At 33.5% G+C, this 18,190-nt stretch overlaps 1 protein-coding gene across 4 annotated transcripts in view; it reads right to left on the bottom strand.

The window, feature by feature from the left end:
• LOC134529578 (ras-related protein Rab-7L1-like) overlaps window positions 1-16,932 on the bottom strand; it is a 47,991-nt gene extending 31,059 nt beyond the window's left edge. The window contains exons 1-2 of one of the 4 annotated variants that reach the window (XM_063363816.1): window positions 16,912-16,932; window positions 12,052-12,252 (exon numbers count right to left, since the gene is read on the bottom strand). In XM_063363816.1, the coding sequence (XP_063219886.1) occupies window positions 12,052-12,241 (190 nt within the window). In that variant the 5' untranslated portion in view covers window positions 12,242-12,252; window positions 16,912-16,932. Of the gene's footprint in view, window positions 1-12,051; window positions 12,253-16,478; window positions 16,651-16,911 lie in introns of those variants that run through there. The other 3 variants (XM_063363813.1, XM_063363815.1, XM_063363814.1) reach the window with 3 other exon arrangements.
• Between the last annotated feature and the right edge of the window lie 1,258 nt (window positions 16,933-18,190).

Genomic DNA, 18,190 nt, shown 5'->3' on the forward strand with positions numbered 1-18,190 from the left:
GTCTATACCATCAGCTGATTTTTTACCACATGGGGGATCATAATTAAACTTTAAACGAAATGCACGTTGCAGAGTTGACAGTTGACTGCGGTAGAGAGCAGACGTGTCGGCTGGTGCTCCGTTCAAACGCGAAGTATCGTGCCTTATGAAAGTGTTAAAAAAAGTATTAAAACTGTTTATTCTTAAATTTTCGTCAGTTAAATAATTACAGTAGAACCCTGTTATAACGAATCTGAAGGGAGTAGTTTATATGTTCACTATAGAGGGGAAACTTTATATCTGGGAAAACTTTATATTGGCAATACATACTCAAAAGCAAAATCTTAACTACACATAGGCCTAAGCCAAGAAAAGAACGAATGAAAATACTCAAAGCAACAGTTTTATGAGCAAATGAAGATAATATTTTTAATGAACTACACTTTCTATTACCTAATGGTTTTTGGAAATCGGCGTATTATCCTTTTTTCGGGCATTTAATACTCTGTGACGTTATCGCAGCTTGAGAAAGAAGATCGTTCAGCTTGTTTAATATTGTACTTAATGTGGATGTTGCAATTCCCAGTTCCTTTGCTATTAACACGTGCGGGACAGTGGGGTTGGAGTCTCCCTTTTCAATAATGTCCAGTTTATCTCGCACAGATAATGCCTTACGTTTTTTACCGCGTTTTTCACCCTTTTTTATCTACGTATTTCTTATTGAAGCACATTTGCAGCTTAATAACACGTAATTCTTTTTACCGTTAAAAGTAAATAAACGAAAAATAACGAGTCTGGTGCATCAAAGATTACAACGTATCATTTAGTATCGCAGTTGCTAAAGCTGGAACGAAATTTTCTCACTTTCTATGGAAAAATTTTGTCCACAGAGTTCTATCTAGGGGTAGTCTTACGAACATTACCCGATCAAAATGTCTGAAACGTGAACGATAAAAATGAGACGTAAAAATATTGAATTTGCTGCTATAATGTACATACGTATTTGTGTGGTGGTAATTTATTTATAATTTTGATAACATAATAAATGTACACGCGTTCGCCTATTTAACTATGCTGGGAAAACTATTTTTTATTTTCACCAAACTGATCAACATTTTTGGCTACACGTAGCCTACCGAGGCCACTCGAATACGACTTGTTTATAATATGAACAGTGGACAATCGAGTTTCGAGTAGCGTATTGCGGAGAAAAACTTCAATGTGATCCAGAAGAGACGCTTTGTTAAAAAACTTTTAATTATATGAAAATATTTGAGATAAATGTGCATTATGTCGGCAAAATTTGTTCGTGGTACACGGGAAAACGTATCAACATTGACAAACGTTGTGCGCTATATCCAATAAATTAATACATAACCTCAAATCATTTTGCCGGGACTGAGACGGAAATTCACAATAAACGGGAATTCATTATACGCGGGTTCACTATAAACGGGTTCTACTGTACTTAACAATGTCAAATGATTCAGAAGTGTGTGTTAAATGTCTCATGTGTCTGGAGGCGGCGAATGTGAAAGACATTATTGAATGCTCAGGGATTTGTGAAAATTACTTTCATGTTCAGTGCACATCTTTGAAAACGGCAGAAAACTTAAGAAAACTTGGTTTGAAGAAAGACACCTGGAAATGTGAGAAAATCAAAGCTCTTAAGGTGAGTAATATTGATCAGGTTGTTGATATAAAGCTTTTAATGGAACAAGTGGCTGAAATCCACCGCCAGTTACAGACTCTCCAAAAAGTTGTTCAAAAAATTGAATCCTTGGAAAACAGAGTCAAATTTATATCTGAACAGTTCGAGGAATTTCTTGCTACTACAAAAATAATTCAAGAAAAAAAATGATAGACTATAAAGAAAATGGGGTTTTAAAAAAATCTGTCAACGAGCTAGAAGAAAGAGTTAATGAACTTGAACAATACAGTAGAAACATGAACATTGAAATTGTTGGAATGACTGAGACGATAGGCGAAAACTGTATTGCGGCAGTAGGCAAAATTGCTAAGACTGTTGGCATTGACGTGGGCGAAAAGGATGTCCAAGTTACTCACAGATTACCCAGCAGCTGAAGAGACCAGCCTAGGACAATACTTGCTCAATTGCTCTCCCGACAAACAAGAGATCAATGGCTAGAGAAATTCAAAGAAAACAAGACGCTATTGGCTTCAGAAGTGAATGCTAGATTTCCTGCAAGTAGGATTTTTATAAATGAACATTTCACGCACTAAAATAAATCTCTTCTCTGGGAAACAAAGAAAGTAGCAAGAGAGAATAATTGGAAGTTTGTGAGGGTACGCGACGCGAAAATATTCGTAATAAAAGAGGAAGGGAAACCTGCCACAAGAATCAGACGGCCGTCAGATATTGAAAACTTAGTACCTACAAGAATTTCTAGTTAATCCGTAAGTTTCCAAAAATCTTTTATGAATGAATTTTTACAATCATTAGATGCAGATATTTTCACATGGGACTGTCTTGACTGTTCTGAATTAGATAAAACTTTTGTAGATAATGGTTTTAGTGTCTTGCATTTAAATATTAGGAGTATAAGCAAAAACTTTGAACAGTTCTTGGTCTTATTATCAGATATTAGAGTAAAATTTGATATTATAGTTCTTACTGAAACCTAGCTAAGCGGACAGAGTTCGTTGTACTACATTGCGAACTACAGCGCTTACTTTAGCAAAACAACGCTTCATAAAAGTGATGGAGTAGCAGTGTTTGTGGCTGCTGACGCAGAGGAGATTGTCCTCGCGGGAGCAGTCTACTTGCGTGTCACTGTTGCGCTCAGTTACAGCGACGCCGCTGTTTCAAGTCAAGCTTCGCTTTGACGTCGTCCGGACCTGCGGCCTCTTTGAGCCCGATATGACACCGCCAAACTACCGTCTCAGTTCAAACCTCCCGCTCGTGCGTGCGTGTGTGCGTGAGTTTCTAGCCCGGCAAGAGGGCGCTTAGCTGCAGTACGCCGCACCCCTAAATGTGTTAATTAATATTGTAACCCTTTTTCATTCATTCTTTTGCCCCAGTGTTTTGTTGCAGTTTACCCATGTATTTCTTTAGTTTAAATATTACGTTACTTAAAAAACTATAGACGTTGCCCGGGCGGACTCGAATAGGCACGGACTTGGACGAGGGTAGGAATGTTTTATATAAATTCTCAATAACTACGTAAATATTAATGTACTTTAAATTACCAGTAGTTTTTATATATTTTTTAATGTTAATCTATGATTTACTTAACTTTCGCCGGGGCACGGAATCGCAGAATGTTGTAACGGTAATTGTGTTCCGCGCGAAGGGCGCCATGTTGCCACCTGCAAACCATGAGCTCATCCCAGTCTCCTTCTACAGCCAGCCGAGAGCGGACGTCTCTGTCGACACCCCGAGGACATCACCGTCGAGTCACTGAGTAATAATTCCATAGCTTAATTTATTCAAATCTCTTTCTTTTCATCCTCGGGGCCTCTCTCGGTCGGAGAGACTGTATAAATATTCAATATTCACTCCTCGGAGTTTTTGTAGCATCAGTGTAATACGTAACGACTTGGGGCAGCCACGTGCGTGGCTCGCCTCCTCACCTAAGCCGATTCGTGCCTCGGGCGTTTTTCTCAGTTGTATCAGTGAAGGAGCGTGTACGGATATAAATCGTGAGTAGAATAAACCAATTAACTGTGTTACGTGTTTTTGTGTTCGGGGGGCCACGTGGAATCCCAACCTGGCCGGCGGCGTGTGGGACGCCCTGAGAACCCACTGCGGATTAGAAGCGTGCCCGACGCTGAGAGCGGGCTTAGGTAGGGTCGAGAGCAGCGCGTATAATATCTAGAGGGCCAATATCTCGCCACACACGGGCCACGTAACGCCCTGGGTTAGGGTCTCCAGCCGGGTCCACGTGCCCACTCACGTGGTGGCGCCCACTAATTTTCACCGATAATTTTCACTACAACACCGTACGCCCTCAGCTTTTAGCAGTTTACAGATCTCCTTCTGGGTGTCTTGACGACTTCCTTAATTCATTAGACAATGCGTTTACCGTTCAGAATACTTCAAAATTAATGCTAGTTGGTGACATTAATATAAATATATGTAAGACTGTTTATGATAAATACACAGAAAAATATTTAAACATTCTTGCTAAACATGGCTTGACATCTTGTATTAACAAATATACACGCAAAACACTTTTCACACAAACTTGTATAGACCATGCGTTTGCAAAAATAAAAAATTAAAATGATTTTTATGCTGCTGTGTTACACACTAATATTACAGACCATTTTGTTACTGTTATTAGCTACAATATTGTGTGTCAAAGGTCTCTTAGGAAAACAATATACAAACAAATTTTGATGGAAAAATTTTATCTGATTTTCTTGAATTAGAGTTTTGGAATTGTGTATTAAATGAACAAAATGTTGATATTGCAACAGATAATTTTGTAAATTTGATAAGAAAATTACATAGACAAAGCTAGTTCGCTTACTGTTAATACACGTAAGTCAGTAAAAATGTTAAAACCAGAGATTACAATCGGGTTGATTAAATCTATTAGAACACGTGAAAAAATAAACAACAATTAAACAAACAACCATTTAATACGCAGCTAAGACAAACATTTTGTAACTACAGAAATAGGCTTACGTCTCTTATACGAATAACTAATGACAGTTATTATAAAATAAAAATTGCTGAAGCAAAAACTGATTCTAAAAAGTTTGGAATATTATTAAAGAGGTTACTGGCTCAAAAAATGAAAAAGTAGATATTAAAACTGTATTAAATGATAATAACATTGTGAATGCCATGTCAAATCCTGAGCAAGCTGCAAACACACTAAATAGATATTTTACAAATGTTGGAAATGCTATGGCTTCAGAAATCATTAAAAATAATTCTAGTAATAAGTCCAAAAATTATTCAGTTACTACAAAAATTGTTCAAGGGTCATTATTCTTAGCTCCTGTGTCAGAATATGATATACAATCAATTATTTCTGAAATTAAAAACTCCAATGCATTGGGTTCTGATAAGAAAAGTGTATACATATTAAAAGAACACATATAAATTGTGCAAACCTCTAGCTCATATAGTAAACTTAAGCTTAAGTTTAGGGAAATTTCCTAGACGGCTCAAGGAAGCGATTGTCATTCCATTGCATAAAGGGGGTAGCTTTGCATCCTCAAATTTTAGACCAATATCTATATTAAGCAACATTTCAAAAATTATAGAAAAATGTGTTAAAAAACAATTAATGTCATTTTTGGATAACAACAAAATACTGTCTGTAAACCAATTTGGGTTTAGAAAAGGCTTAAGTACAAATGATGCTCTAATTAAAGTAACAAACTTTGTGCACAAAGCCATAGAACAAGATAAAAAATGTATTGGTGTAATGTTGGATCTTGCAAAGGCTTTTGATACAGTCTCACATAAAATACTTTTAGATAAACTGGATAAAGTAGGAATAAGAGGTTTGGCAAATACTTGGTTTAAAAAGTTATTTGGAGGGTAGATCTCAGAGAGTCAAAGTAAATAATAAATTAGGAGACATCCTATATATAAATATAGGCGTTCCACAAAGCAGTGTTCTTGGGCCTATTTTGTTTCTGCATAATGTTTTAAGGAAACATTAATGATGTCACTTTATGAAAATTTTTAGTACAGTAACATAGTTAACATTAGTAAAAAAAAAAAGATGTCTTATAGAAAATAACTATATCATTGAAAATATCTCATATTTAATAGTAACTTTGTCACTTCTGTCATCCCTTATAGTCTTATAGTCCAATATTGTTCTAAATAAAGTAATTTAAACCAAAACCACAATTTCCTTTTTTTCTTCTTCTCAGAATTGCACACATAAAATATTACTTATTACTTATTATTTTAAACAAAAATACAAGTTTTTGCAGCTTTTTCTGTACCCAGTCAATTTCTTAATGTTGACTGAACCAAACCAGACATACCAAAGAACTGAAAATTTCCTTCCTACAGTTCTAAATTTGACATTGTTGGAAGACAAACCTGTTGCCAAGGAGATATGACACACACATAACACAAACACATGAGGTAGAGGAGAGAAGAGAGAAAATGAGGTGGCATTTAAAGGTACATTCCACCCACCTATATTTAACAAGTGTTTCAAAATAACTATAAATACATTGTAGAAGAAATTAAATACTATTCAATTTTCATTCTATCTTTGCAGCAGTCAATTTTTATGTAAGTAGCCATGATTACTTGGTTTAAACAATACAGTCAGGGGCGTAGGAACCGGGGGGGACGGGGGGGACAGGGGGGACATGTCCCCCTGAACTTTTTGGGTTGAGGGGACTGTCCCCCCCCAACTTTCTAGACCGTGATATTTTTATTTTATAATATTATTCTGCCCAAATTTATTTGTAATTTCTTCACTCTCAAATTTAACTTAAGGAAATCATAATAATTTTAACATCAATGTATCCAATGGTTAGATACAAAAACAACTTAAAAAGCGCTATTTTGCACTTTTAAAATCAAAATTTTCCGGTGGAGGACCCCCCGCCTTAGTAAGAGGGGAAGCGGTTTACATGACATCAAAATCATTATTTGTCCCCCCAAACTTTATGAACACAGCTACGCCAATGAATACAGTATAGGAAATATTAACGTTCATACTATCATATTATAAATTGATTTTAATCACTGATTAAAAAAAATCACATGATTTAAATCATGATTAAAATCACAATTTAAATCATGCTGATTAAAATCAACATACCCTGATACATAGTAAAAAAAACTGTGGCTTTTTACAAAATCATGTTTTGAATCTTGTTCCTAAAGAATGTTATTTTGTAATACTACAAGTTAAAAACATTTTAAATTTTAGAACACACTTCTGTAGAATATATATGCTGCAATAATGCATGCTACAATCATACAAAATAAATAGGATATTAGAAAGAACCGTTTTGCTATCTCGGAAATGGAAAGCTCATCAGTAAGTTTAAAATTAACAAAATTATGCTGGTCTTATTACAAAAAGAGTTTTGGCATTAGTTCCCAAAAATATATATACTATGTATACTTGAGTTAGTGTGTGCTCTAAATTTGAAAATCTTGTGCTTCCTAAAATATACAAAAGCTTTAGAATTCTTATATGTACTGAAATGTGTATTTTATACTGTTTACCATAAAAAATATATTGGTATGGAAACAATTTAACAATGTGTGTTTATTTTTTGTGGGTTTCAGTAATATAAAGATAAGTTATAGTATTTTAAAAAAATTGGAGGTGACATAATTTTTTTTGTAAATATATGGCAAATTTTTATAATAAAATGCATCAATACATACTGTTATAAGTAAGCTTATGTTTTTCTATCATTCTTTTATCTAAATCAATGATGCAGTTAAACAGTTTTCTGCACTGGCAATAAATCTGCAGTATGTTAAGTTACACTTGTACTGCTTTAATAATTAGACCTTTCTTCTGCATTTCTCTTTTTTGCGGTCAAGCTTTTATTACAAAGTGTTTTTCTAATGCTAGTCCAAAAAAAAGCCATCAAACATTTTAAAAATAATAAACCTATTTTTTAAAGTAGCAAATCTGGGAATCTTTTTTAAATGTCAATTTTATATTAGTTTATCTTTGCTGTAACATAATATCTAAGGTGACATAATTTGATTATATTAATTTATTTTACCTTTTTTTCTTCAGGTCCAGGATAGAGTTGCCCTGCACAATATTTATTTTATATCGGAATGAGAATGTGAAAATTTGCAGTGAGTTTGTGAGCACACAGTAATAAAGTATACTGACTTGTTGGACCGGTGAACTCATAGAACTTCTAATTTTTTCTGTGTCTCTCTTTCTTGTGAACACAATCCTTTTCGATATAAAGTAGTACTATTTCGACTTTTTAATTAACTGTCATTTAGGATTAGGAATTATCTGTATTTTGAGTGTTTTTTATTTGAATTTTGTATAGTGGTGCTTCTATGGCTGATGTATAAGGTGGCTGCCCTGCACGATGCTGTGATTCAGCCAAAATTTGCAGTGAAATCGTCAATGCTAGACTAACGACTCCTTGTCAAGTAAGGCTTTGCTGCTTTCGGTTGTCTCTCTGGGAAACACTGCAGGGAGTGTGTTTGTGGTGGGAAAGAGGGAACTCATTCAGGACAGTACATCATGCCCAGAACACTGTAGCTGGGCGACTTACTGGCAGGTAGTATGGTCTTAAACTGTTCTTGATCATAAATTTATATAAAAAAATAATTTACTGGGTTTTATAGGTTCCATATTAAAAAAATCTTTAAACTAAGTCTGTTGTATTGAAGCACAAGGCCCTAGGTAATTTGGTGTGAAATGACCTGGATTGAACGGATTAAATAGTGATTCATGTTCATTGATATCCAGTTCATTAGAAGCGATGAAGTGTGACAAGATGAAAATGCAGCATTGGTGTCATGATTAGGCAAGGGAAACTAGAATACCCCAAGAAAACCCATAGGCTCATGGCAACATCAGCCACACTTCCCAAATATGAAAAATACCATTCATCAAACTCAGATCGCTTTGTTTGGATGAGTGATCTGACCACATGAAGTTTGAACGTGTGGAAAGGCAAAGGTGACAATAAATATTAAATGAAATCACTTGACAGACTCCCAAAGCACTGCTGTTGTGGTTCTAACAAGTTCGATCACGTTCGTGATTTTCTTTCTTTATCTATAGCACACAATTTTTGCCATGAAGATTTTTCAATTACTGTTCAAACTTTTTCAACATCCACATATAACTTTGGTAGGTCCTACATGTAAAAAAAAAATTTCCTCTCAACTATTATTAACTACAATACAATGTTGGTTTCATTATTCAAACTGGATAAACTGCTTCCTGCACAATTGATAAATATGGGTCATTATCACGAAACGGGACACTTTGCTGACCAAGCCAAAAAAATCCTTTAAAATATTAATGTAATGATGTACTTATATATTTTATATATTAAACCATGTGTACTTGTAAGACCATAAATAATAATGATTAATAAAGATGTAGTTTTTTTGAAACTGCATTTCAACTTATCAAATAGTCAACTCCATGTCGTGATCACAGCACATTATATCGGGAAGATCCACTTTTTCCTACCAGATTTTAAAGCTTTAAGTTAATTTACAATGTTGACCTCATATCATGAATACAAGTAAGTAAGTACCACTGTTTCTTTTACAATATTCCATAGCTACAAATACGTTTAATCACATATCAAAGTTGTGACCCAAGATTCAACATCAACTCCATGGCAAAATGTTAATTCACCAAAATCTCTACAGAGAGCATGCCTGTGGTTTAGCTGATGGTCATGAGGGGAAGAAGCAGCCATCTTGTTGTTAGTAACAAAGAACTAGTTGGTTGTTATGGTTGTGTGATGAGTTCTGTGGCTTACATTGCTAATAATTAGGTGAGTACATTTACTATCCATCAACTCCATGGATATGAAATATAATTATAAAAATTATATTTTTATTGTTATCATGACTAATTATTAAAAGACTTCATGTAAATATACTTACTAATAAATATTTTCATCCTAACCTCAAATCTAGTATCTCTTGAAAATGTGTTTGCAAAAATTCATCAACTCCATGGCATACTTAATACCATGGAGTTGATCCAAAAACCATGTAGTTGATTTCAGATGTTCTTTTTCATTAACATACTGTAATGTTTATGCAAAGAGTTTGTTTATACATAGGTAATAGATTTAGTATATTTTATAATTGGTTTTCACTTAGACCTATTGAAAACTTTTTTTTTGTATTATTCATTTTACAGATTATGAACAAGGGCCTTATAATAAAATGTATTACCTACATAATATTTTTACATAGTATAAATTTATAGAATAATGACACCATTACAAACATAAAATAATATTGCAATGGTTTATTGTTGGTGCAGGGTGAAATGGCGAAAGGAAATAAAAAGCTGTCGCAGAAATCAATGCAAGAACAACGAGCGAAAAAGAAACGCTGAGAGGAGACAAAGAAATAGAATAAGGAATGACCTAGATCTTTACAGAGAGGCTAAAGAGAAGGAGAGAGCAAGGTATCAGAAAAGAAAAGACAAAGGTAAAATAAAAGGTATTGAGCAAGTATCAGATCCACGACAGAAGCGTAAAATACGTAAAACCTGGAGAGTAGCTGCTGCTAAGTATAGGGAAAAAAATGTGAGGCAAGTAACAAATTTTATTCATATTTACAGTCAAACAGCCCACCAGAAAGCCCAAACCAGACATTCCTGAAGGTTCTGGAGATGGCGTGTGTGTTCCTGGGCCCAGTATACGTACACCAAATTCATCGGACAAACGTAAGTCTTCAGGTCGGAAAAAAGTCAGAAAAGACAGGGCGAAGGCGTACAGGAAGATAAAGAAACTAGAACAGGAGATAATGAAATACAAAATGAAATATATTTCTTACAGGTGTAAATACCACAGATGTAATAAAGAAAAAATGGCAAAGGATTCTGCAAGAAGTAATGTGAAAAAATTAATGAGGGGACAGAATGTATCAGAAGATGTACGAAAGAGACTTGTCTTCGGTGAAGCTATCGTAGCCCAAGTGAAAGAAAATATTAAGAAAAGTAAACATCCTGGAAGTGTGAAAAATTCATTTGTCCAGCATGTCAGCACTACATAGGTCTTGTGCTGTCATATGATACAAGTGGCTACTGGGTAAAATGCTTTCGTTCAAAGGGGAACCATAAAACTTTTCAGTATCCTGATGTAGAGAATGTGTCACAAGTATCTCGTAGCCAAATCAGCAAGTTCTCAAGGACCCTAAAGTTGACAGAAGGCTGAACATGCTATTTACAGATATAGATTGTAATCAGTTCCCAAAATTGTATTGACAATGTCAACTAAGAAAACGAAAATAATGTTTTTACTTTCTACTTTTGATTTATAAGTTTGTTTCAAATTGCAATGTGTTAAAAAAAATTATTACTTAGCATTAAGTTATTTTTTAAATATCCTTTTCAGTTATTGCACCTTCTACATCACTTATAGTTTTTAAAATTAATCTGTACTGCCTATAAATGTTTAAAAAATACTCCCAAGATGTTAGGCTAATTTGTGGATGTTTGGTAAAGATGACACAAAACCACAAAATCCCATAAATGTTCATAATATATAAGACTTACTTATTTACAAACCATTCGGTTTATTACATGTCTGTAATAGAGTGAGTAGTATATATATTGCAACTGATTAGTAAAAATAGTAAAATAACTTTTTTTTTCACTGTCAACTCCATGGACATTGTCCATCAACTCCATGGAGTCTTAGTTTTTTAATTTCAGTTTTCAATAAAAAAAAATAACTAGTAAACTTTACTGCTGGTATTGTGTTCATAATTAACAACTTTAGAACTACTTAAAATAAATTATTAAGCTAAGAAATACGGATGTACAACTTTTAAAAAAACCTGATCAAAAAATGTCCCGTTTCATGATAATGACCCATATATAAAATTTAATAAAAAAAAAATGTTTTTTAGCAGTGATCTTAAACGCCCTAAGCAGGTTCCCAGTGTCACCCTTATTCTTTTTAAAAAAAACTATCTGTTATAGCCTTATTTATACAAGTACAGTTTTGCCCAATGATTATGCACAGAGACTACAGTAACGGGACAGCCAAGTGGATTCAGAACCACTTAGGTGGCAACTCGAAACTCATTAATCTAATCATACGAGGGAATCAGAGTTGGGCCCATAACCCTTGTTACGTGAGTGTAATAACTCAGCAATCACTGTCACATAGGGATCCATTGAATCCACAACCTTGAGCATAAATCACAGTAATATCACCAAAACTTTGACATTTAAATTACTTGATTTTTACCTTTTACATATATTTGTTTATGTGTTACGTATTATAAAAAATCACCATTTAATAATGCACATATATTTTATTTTTTTTAATAAAATGTACTGTACACAATTATTTTTATTTAAAACACATGTCCTAGTTTTGGCAGTCACATGAACATTATATAATTACAGATACACCTACCTGCTATATCCCATAGTTGGAGTTTTATTGTTTGATTGTCTGACCATTTCAATATTTTCAGTGCAAAGTCCACTCCCACTGTTCCTTTATAATCTTTCTTATAGGTATTTTGAACATATCGCTGAACAAATGATGTTTTACCAACAGTCGGATCACCAATTATAATCACCTTGAAAAGTTTTTCTGGCATAGTAGTGTAATCTAAAACCCATAAAAATTATTTTTAAAAATGTTAACAAAGAAGTTCAAACAATTTAAGACCTTAAGAAAAAATTTACTGCATAAGAAATTCATTCCAATTAAGTAAACCACTGGACAATTAATACCTACTTACACTAAGGCATTGCAAGGGTCACACTTCTCACATATTTTTGGAATATATTTTTTGATTACTTTTGTGGTTTGATATATGATACTGAATTCCTGTATGTAGATGTGGTTAAAGTATTTATTTTATAAAAGCCGTTAAAATACATTTTTTCATTAATTTATTTGGAATTTGCAATAATAATAATAATATAATAATATTGTAATAATAACATAATAATAGTTTCCGTTAAGTAATAATAAAATTCCAAAAGTATTTTCTTCTAAAACTAGAGATGTTCTCGTATTAACCCTGAAAACAGTGTTTCTAAATTCCTACTGGTTTCTGAGAAATTTTTGTTTACAGTTCACATTAGATAGCCTATGCAGTGATGCGGCCATCGTCATGTTGTGCTTTAATTACATTGCCAATGCTGTGGTTTTCCATACATTAGAACATGCATATTTTGTATTTAGACATTGTGATGCAATGGAAGGTAAATAAAAATAGTAAAAAAAAATAATAACACGAGTCACTACTATCCATCCAAACCCAAGCATCAATCCTTGACAGGGATATTTTTTTTTAACAAAATGGAGGCTTCGCGCAAAACCTTCATAATGCTTTTAAAAAAAAACTGTAAAATGGTGACGCTGGGTTTGGATGCATAGTAGAACTCATGTTTTTTTTATTTACCTTCCATTGCATCACAAAATCAGAACACAAAATATACACATAGTATATCAAGAGCCATAGAATAAAGTTGCTGTGCTAAAACACTATGGTGGCGGCCACATCACTGGACAAGCTACCTAATATAACATGTAAATGGTAAAAAATTTGCGACAGCTGCATCCATGCACAGGTGATGTAATGTAAGCTATAAACGTTGAATTCTCAGAAACCAATAGGAATATAAAGATGCAGTTTTGAGGGTAAATACAGGAATGTCTCTAGCATTCAAAATGAGAATTATCTCAATTTTATTATTACTTCACGGAAAAGCCGCATTATAAGAAGATCACCAACATTTCTTCATATTTCATAGTATCTGTGATTGATCAAAAATATGTATTTTTGAGGTTAGATTATGGCACATTTTGCTGATTCTTGCAAAAGAAAGATATGTTTGGTTAAGTAAGCTACATTGATAAAACATATTTGGTAAATATGTAGTTAGGCGGTATTTGTGAAAAAAAATTTTACAAATCCGAAAATACTTTTATTACTTATATGCTCTTTAACTTCCTCTTTTCATTAAACCTGGCAGAGATAAGAAATTTCAAATACTTTAGGAGATATCGCCGTTCTTATTTTGCAATACAAGACCTGTCCAATCATTCGACTGCCGCCATTTTTTATTTTGCCGTGTGTTTGTGAATATCTAATTAATTAAAATGGTCGATTAGGTCAGGTCAGTTACATTATAAATACTTTCAAACTAAGCGGACATTAAAAATAATATGAATTAATTTTAATGGTTGTTTAGTTTTAAACTATTTATAATGTAACTGACCTGACCTAACAAACCGGGAAAAAGGATGAACAGTAGGAACTCAGGTATTTTTTTTTTACTCATTATTTGCGCAACAATATACAAATAACAAATAAAACATTAAAATTTGAAACGCTAAAAAATCATACTCGTAAACAAGAAACAATGGTGAACGCCCCAAGGAAAAAAAAATTTCATACTCATAAACAAGAAACAATGTTGCCGCATGAATGCACAGGTATTGTGATGAAAATTAAAAAATTTGATATATCCTAAAGTATTTCGAATTTCTTATCTCCGCCAGGTTTAATGCAAAGAGAAAGTTAAAGAGCATAGAATAAAAGAATTTTCGGAATTTTAAAATTTTTTTTAACAAATTTCGCAAAACTATGAAAATTAAAAAATTCAATATCTCCTAAAGTATTTGGAATTTCTTATCTCCGCCGGGTTTAATGAAAAAAGGAAGTTAAAGAGCATAGAATAAAAGTATTTTCAGATTTTTAAATTTTTTTTCCACAAATACCGACCAACTACATATTTACCACACATTTAATACATAATTTAATTCTTTACATATATAATGCAGTATTATTGGAAGTGACTTAACCTAACCAACTGTTCACATGTTTTTACAGTACTTGAAATGTAGCTAGTGACCTAACCAAATGTTCACATGAATTTGTTGTATTTTTTATGTAGCTAACCTAACCCAACCATTAAAATGGAAAATTACTGGTAAACTACTTCAAATCAATTATGCTGTTTTATAAAATGTCAATAATTAAAATTATTAATATTTTCAATTTTTTTTATAGGATGCACCCCTTTGCTAGATAATTATCCAGTTACAGCTATTGGTCTAAAGTTGCACTCAAATAAACAATAGGTAAATATGTAGAGTCGCGGTATATGCGGAAAAAAAAATGCTAAAAATCCGAAAATACTTTTATTCTATGCTCTTTCACTTCCTCTTTTCAAATCAACAGGCGGAGATAAGAAATTCCAAATACTTTAGGAGATATCGAATTTTTTAATTTAGCAATACAACACCTGTCTAACTGTTCAAACCACGCCATTTTTTTATTTTGCCGTGTGTTAGTGAATGCGTTATAAATAAAATGGTCGATTAGGTCAGGTCAGTTACATTATTAATACTTTCAAACTAAGCAGACATAAAAAATGTGAATTAAATTTAATGGCTGTTTAGTTTTAAAATATTTATAATGTAACTGACCTGACCAAACAAACCCGGATAAAGGATGAACAGTAGGAACTAAAATGGTCGATTAGGTCAGGTCAGTTACATTATAAATACTTTCAAACTAAGTGGACATTAAAAATAATGTGAATTAATTTCAATGGTTCTTTAGTTTTAAATTATTTATAATGTAACTGACCTGACCTAACAAAACCCGGACAAATGATGAACATTAACAACTCACGTAATTTTTTTTTTGTTACTTATTACTTGCGCAACAATATCCAAATAAAAAATAAGACTTTAAAATTAGAAACGAATGATCAAATGGCAGAAGTTGACCATTTAATTAAACATTGTATTGAACAATAAATGAATAAATAATCATGTATTGGTTCATTTGAATACTGGCCAATCACGGAACTGTCACGTGACAAAATTGTCCAATAAGAAACATAATAGACACTCGTAAACAAGAAACAATGGTGATTGCCGCATTAATACGCAGGTATTGTGATGAAAATTAAAAAATTCGATATCTCCTAAAGTATTTGGAATTTCTTACCTCCGTCGGATGATTTGAAAAGAGGAAGTGAAAGAGCATAGAATAAAAGTATTTTCGGATTTTTAGCATTTTTTTTCGCATCTACCGTTACTCTACATATTTACCAAACAATATATAAAACCAAACAACCCTATCTTACTACAAGTAGCATTATTACATTTAAGAAAACAACACAGATTGGAAACAACATCACAAGCAGTACTTAACTCAACACAGGACCTGTCACATGTCAGTACATTGAAAAAATTCTAAACAAAATAGTTCTACACATAGAAAGCCAAAAATTCAAGGGGAAAAAAATGCTAATGTAAAGATTTAGTAAGGCATAAATATTACACAAAAAGTTATAATTATTTCATAAACTATATGTAGTTGAAACTATTATGAGAACTGCATGCACACAAAAACCAGTTAATTCACTGAAATATCAAGTCGCACTAACTCTTAAAAGTACATCTGCGCTTGTAAGATTACGAAACTTTGCATGTGTCCTGCTTAATTAAAAGATGCTCAACCTCCTTATACTTCCAAATTCAAATTTTAACGTCACCGCCAAATTTGTTTTCGCTAAGCAAATTTGGTCACCAATTTCATATAAATGTAATTTTAAAATTTTAACCTCGTACCTGTAACATTTATTATTTATGTTATATATTTTCTGGTATAATATCATATAACCATACAAAATTTATTACATCACAACTTCGGCCAGAGCTATTTACATAAGCGTAAGGTTGATAAAAAAAGGCTATAGAAACGGCTATGTTCCGTCATTTATAATCCATGTCAATATAGTCAAAGGATTTTGCCAACTACCTAAATCGTTCTTTCTATATCGTTAATAATAATAATAACATATTACATGCAGTATCTTCTTTAACTGTACCAATATTATCCATACTTCTTACTATAGCTAAACTATACATACTTATAAACTTTATCAACCCAGGGAATAGATCCGCTAGAGAAATGACAAATCCGAAAGAAAATTGCTAAACTCTAAAACTTGAATACACATTAACGGAATTATGTATCGGATTGACGTCACAAACTATTGGAATTATTTTGTCACTCCTTAGTTGGTAGAATCGCAATTCGGCTAAAGATTTTAGAGTTTATTTTTCTTCGGAACTTTGATTTGTAGAAAATGGAGGCTCTGTTGTAGTTCTGAAATTCTTTCAAATCGTGTCGATGGTTGTTTAAGTTGATTAGCTAAATTTAAATTTTGTAAAATGGTGCAAATAGCTAGTTCTAAACGTTAGCTAGATTTTTTAAAAAAGTAATAACTTATTCACCTCATTAAAGTGACGCGTACCTCCTCTTTATTTAAAAAAAAACCCGGGTCACAGTCCTGTCCGAAGCGCAACATTCCGGCCATGGCAATTGGAGTGCCACCACTCGTCACCAGATGGCAGTTGTGAATAGTAACAGACAATTTATTATAGTTACTTTAATATATGTTATGATTGTAAATATTTATGTAGATTATTAAGTGTGTTAGTGTGTAGTGTAAGTATGTTCCGTAGCTTGTAAATAACCCTGTAAATGCTAAACATCCAAAGGGATAGCTATATGTAAAGTTTTAATACTAACGATTGTGGAAGAAACTGTATAAATTGTGCGGGCTAACAAACCTAGTTAGCTCTCCTCTCTCTCAGCCAATCTGGGAGAATAAACACCAATTCAAATAATATTGGAATTATTGGAATACTTCTCTTTCCCTCTCTCTCCTTCTCCTCAGCTAGCGACTCCTAGTGAGACAGCGGGCTTCTCTCTCTCTCTCTCTCTTGCACCCATTCGCTAGCTACTCATTGTGAGACTGCGGTCAATCCTCTGCTAGCGACTCTTCGTGAGACCGCGGGCATTCATTCTCCTGCTCCCAGACTTTCCGCTAGCGACTCCTTGCAAGACCGCAGGCACCTTCCTTGTCAGCATATCCTCGGTCAGGTCCCGCCTTAGAGTGTGAGGCTGCTCTACCCAAGAGCTGGCGCCGGGCAAACACCACGACCACCGAACGACCAAGCGACGTCCACCCCGTCTCCACATCTTCATCAGAGACGAGGCCGCGACATTATTATATGATGTATAATCAGATAACAAGATGTGAAGTGACACTGTATGTAGACCTAAAAGGTCGTAGGTTATGTTATTGAAATTAAATTTAATCCTAAACGAAATTTTTTTTATATAAACTCAAATGTCAAGGATTTGACGCCAAACGCAGGTGCTCCCTCTGGTTCGCACAGGCTGTTATGTCCCAACAACACTTACTCATAAGTGCAACGAACACGCCCGAGAGTAATGTCCACCATGTGAGTGAAAGTGCGCCGCGACGAACACCAAGTCGACTGCAGCGACCAGCCGGGTGTGACAATGCGCTAATGTAGGTATAATTAAATCAATAATTCTTCTGTTTAAAAAAACCAAAATAATAAAAAATTAAAGATACTGACATAATATGGAAATTATGTGCAATTTTTAAATAATCATGTATTATCACATATAACATTTAGGTCCAAAACTGGTCGGAGCTGTTTTCCCGCGCTACACGCGTCTTGGCGCGAGGTCGCGCGG

Source organism: Bacillus rossius, chromosome 2, assembly GCF_032445375.1.
Source record: "Bacillus rossius redtenbacheri isolate Brsri chromosome 2, Brsri_v3, whole genome shotgun sequence".
In the NCBI taxonomy this organism is placed as follows: domain Eukaryota; kingdom Metazoa; phylum Arthropoda; class Insecta; order Phasmatodea; family Bacillidae; genus Bacillus; species Bacillus rossius.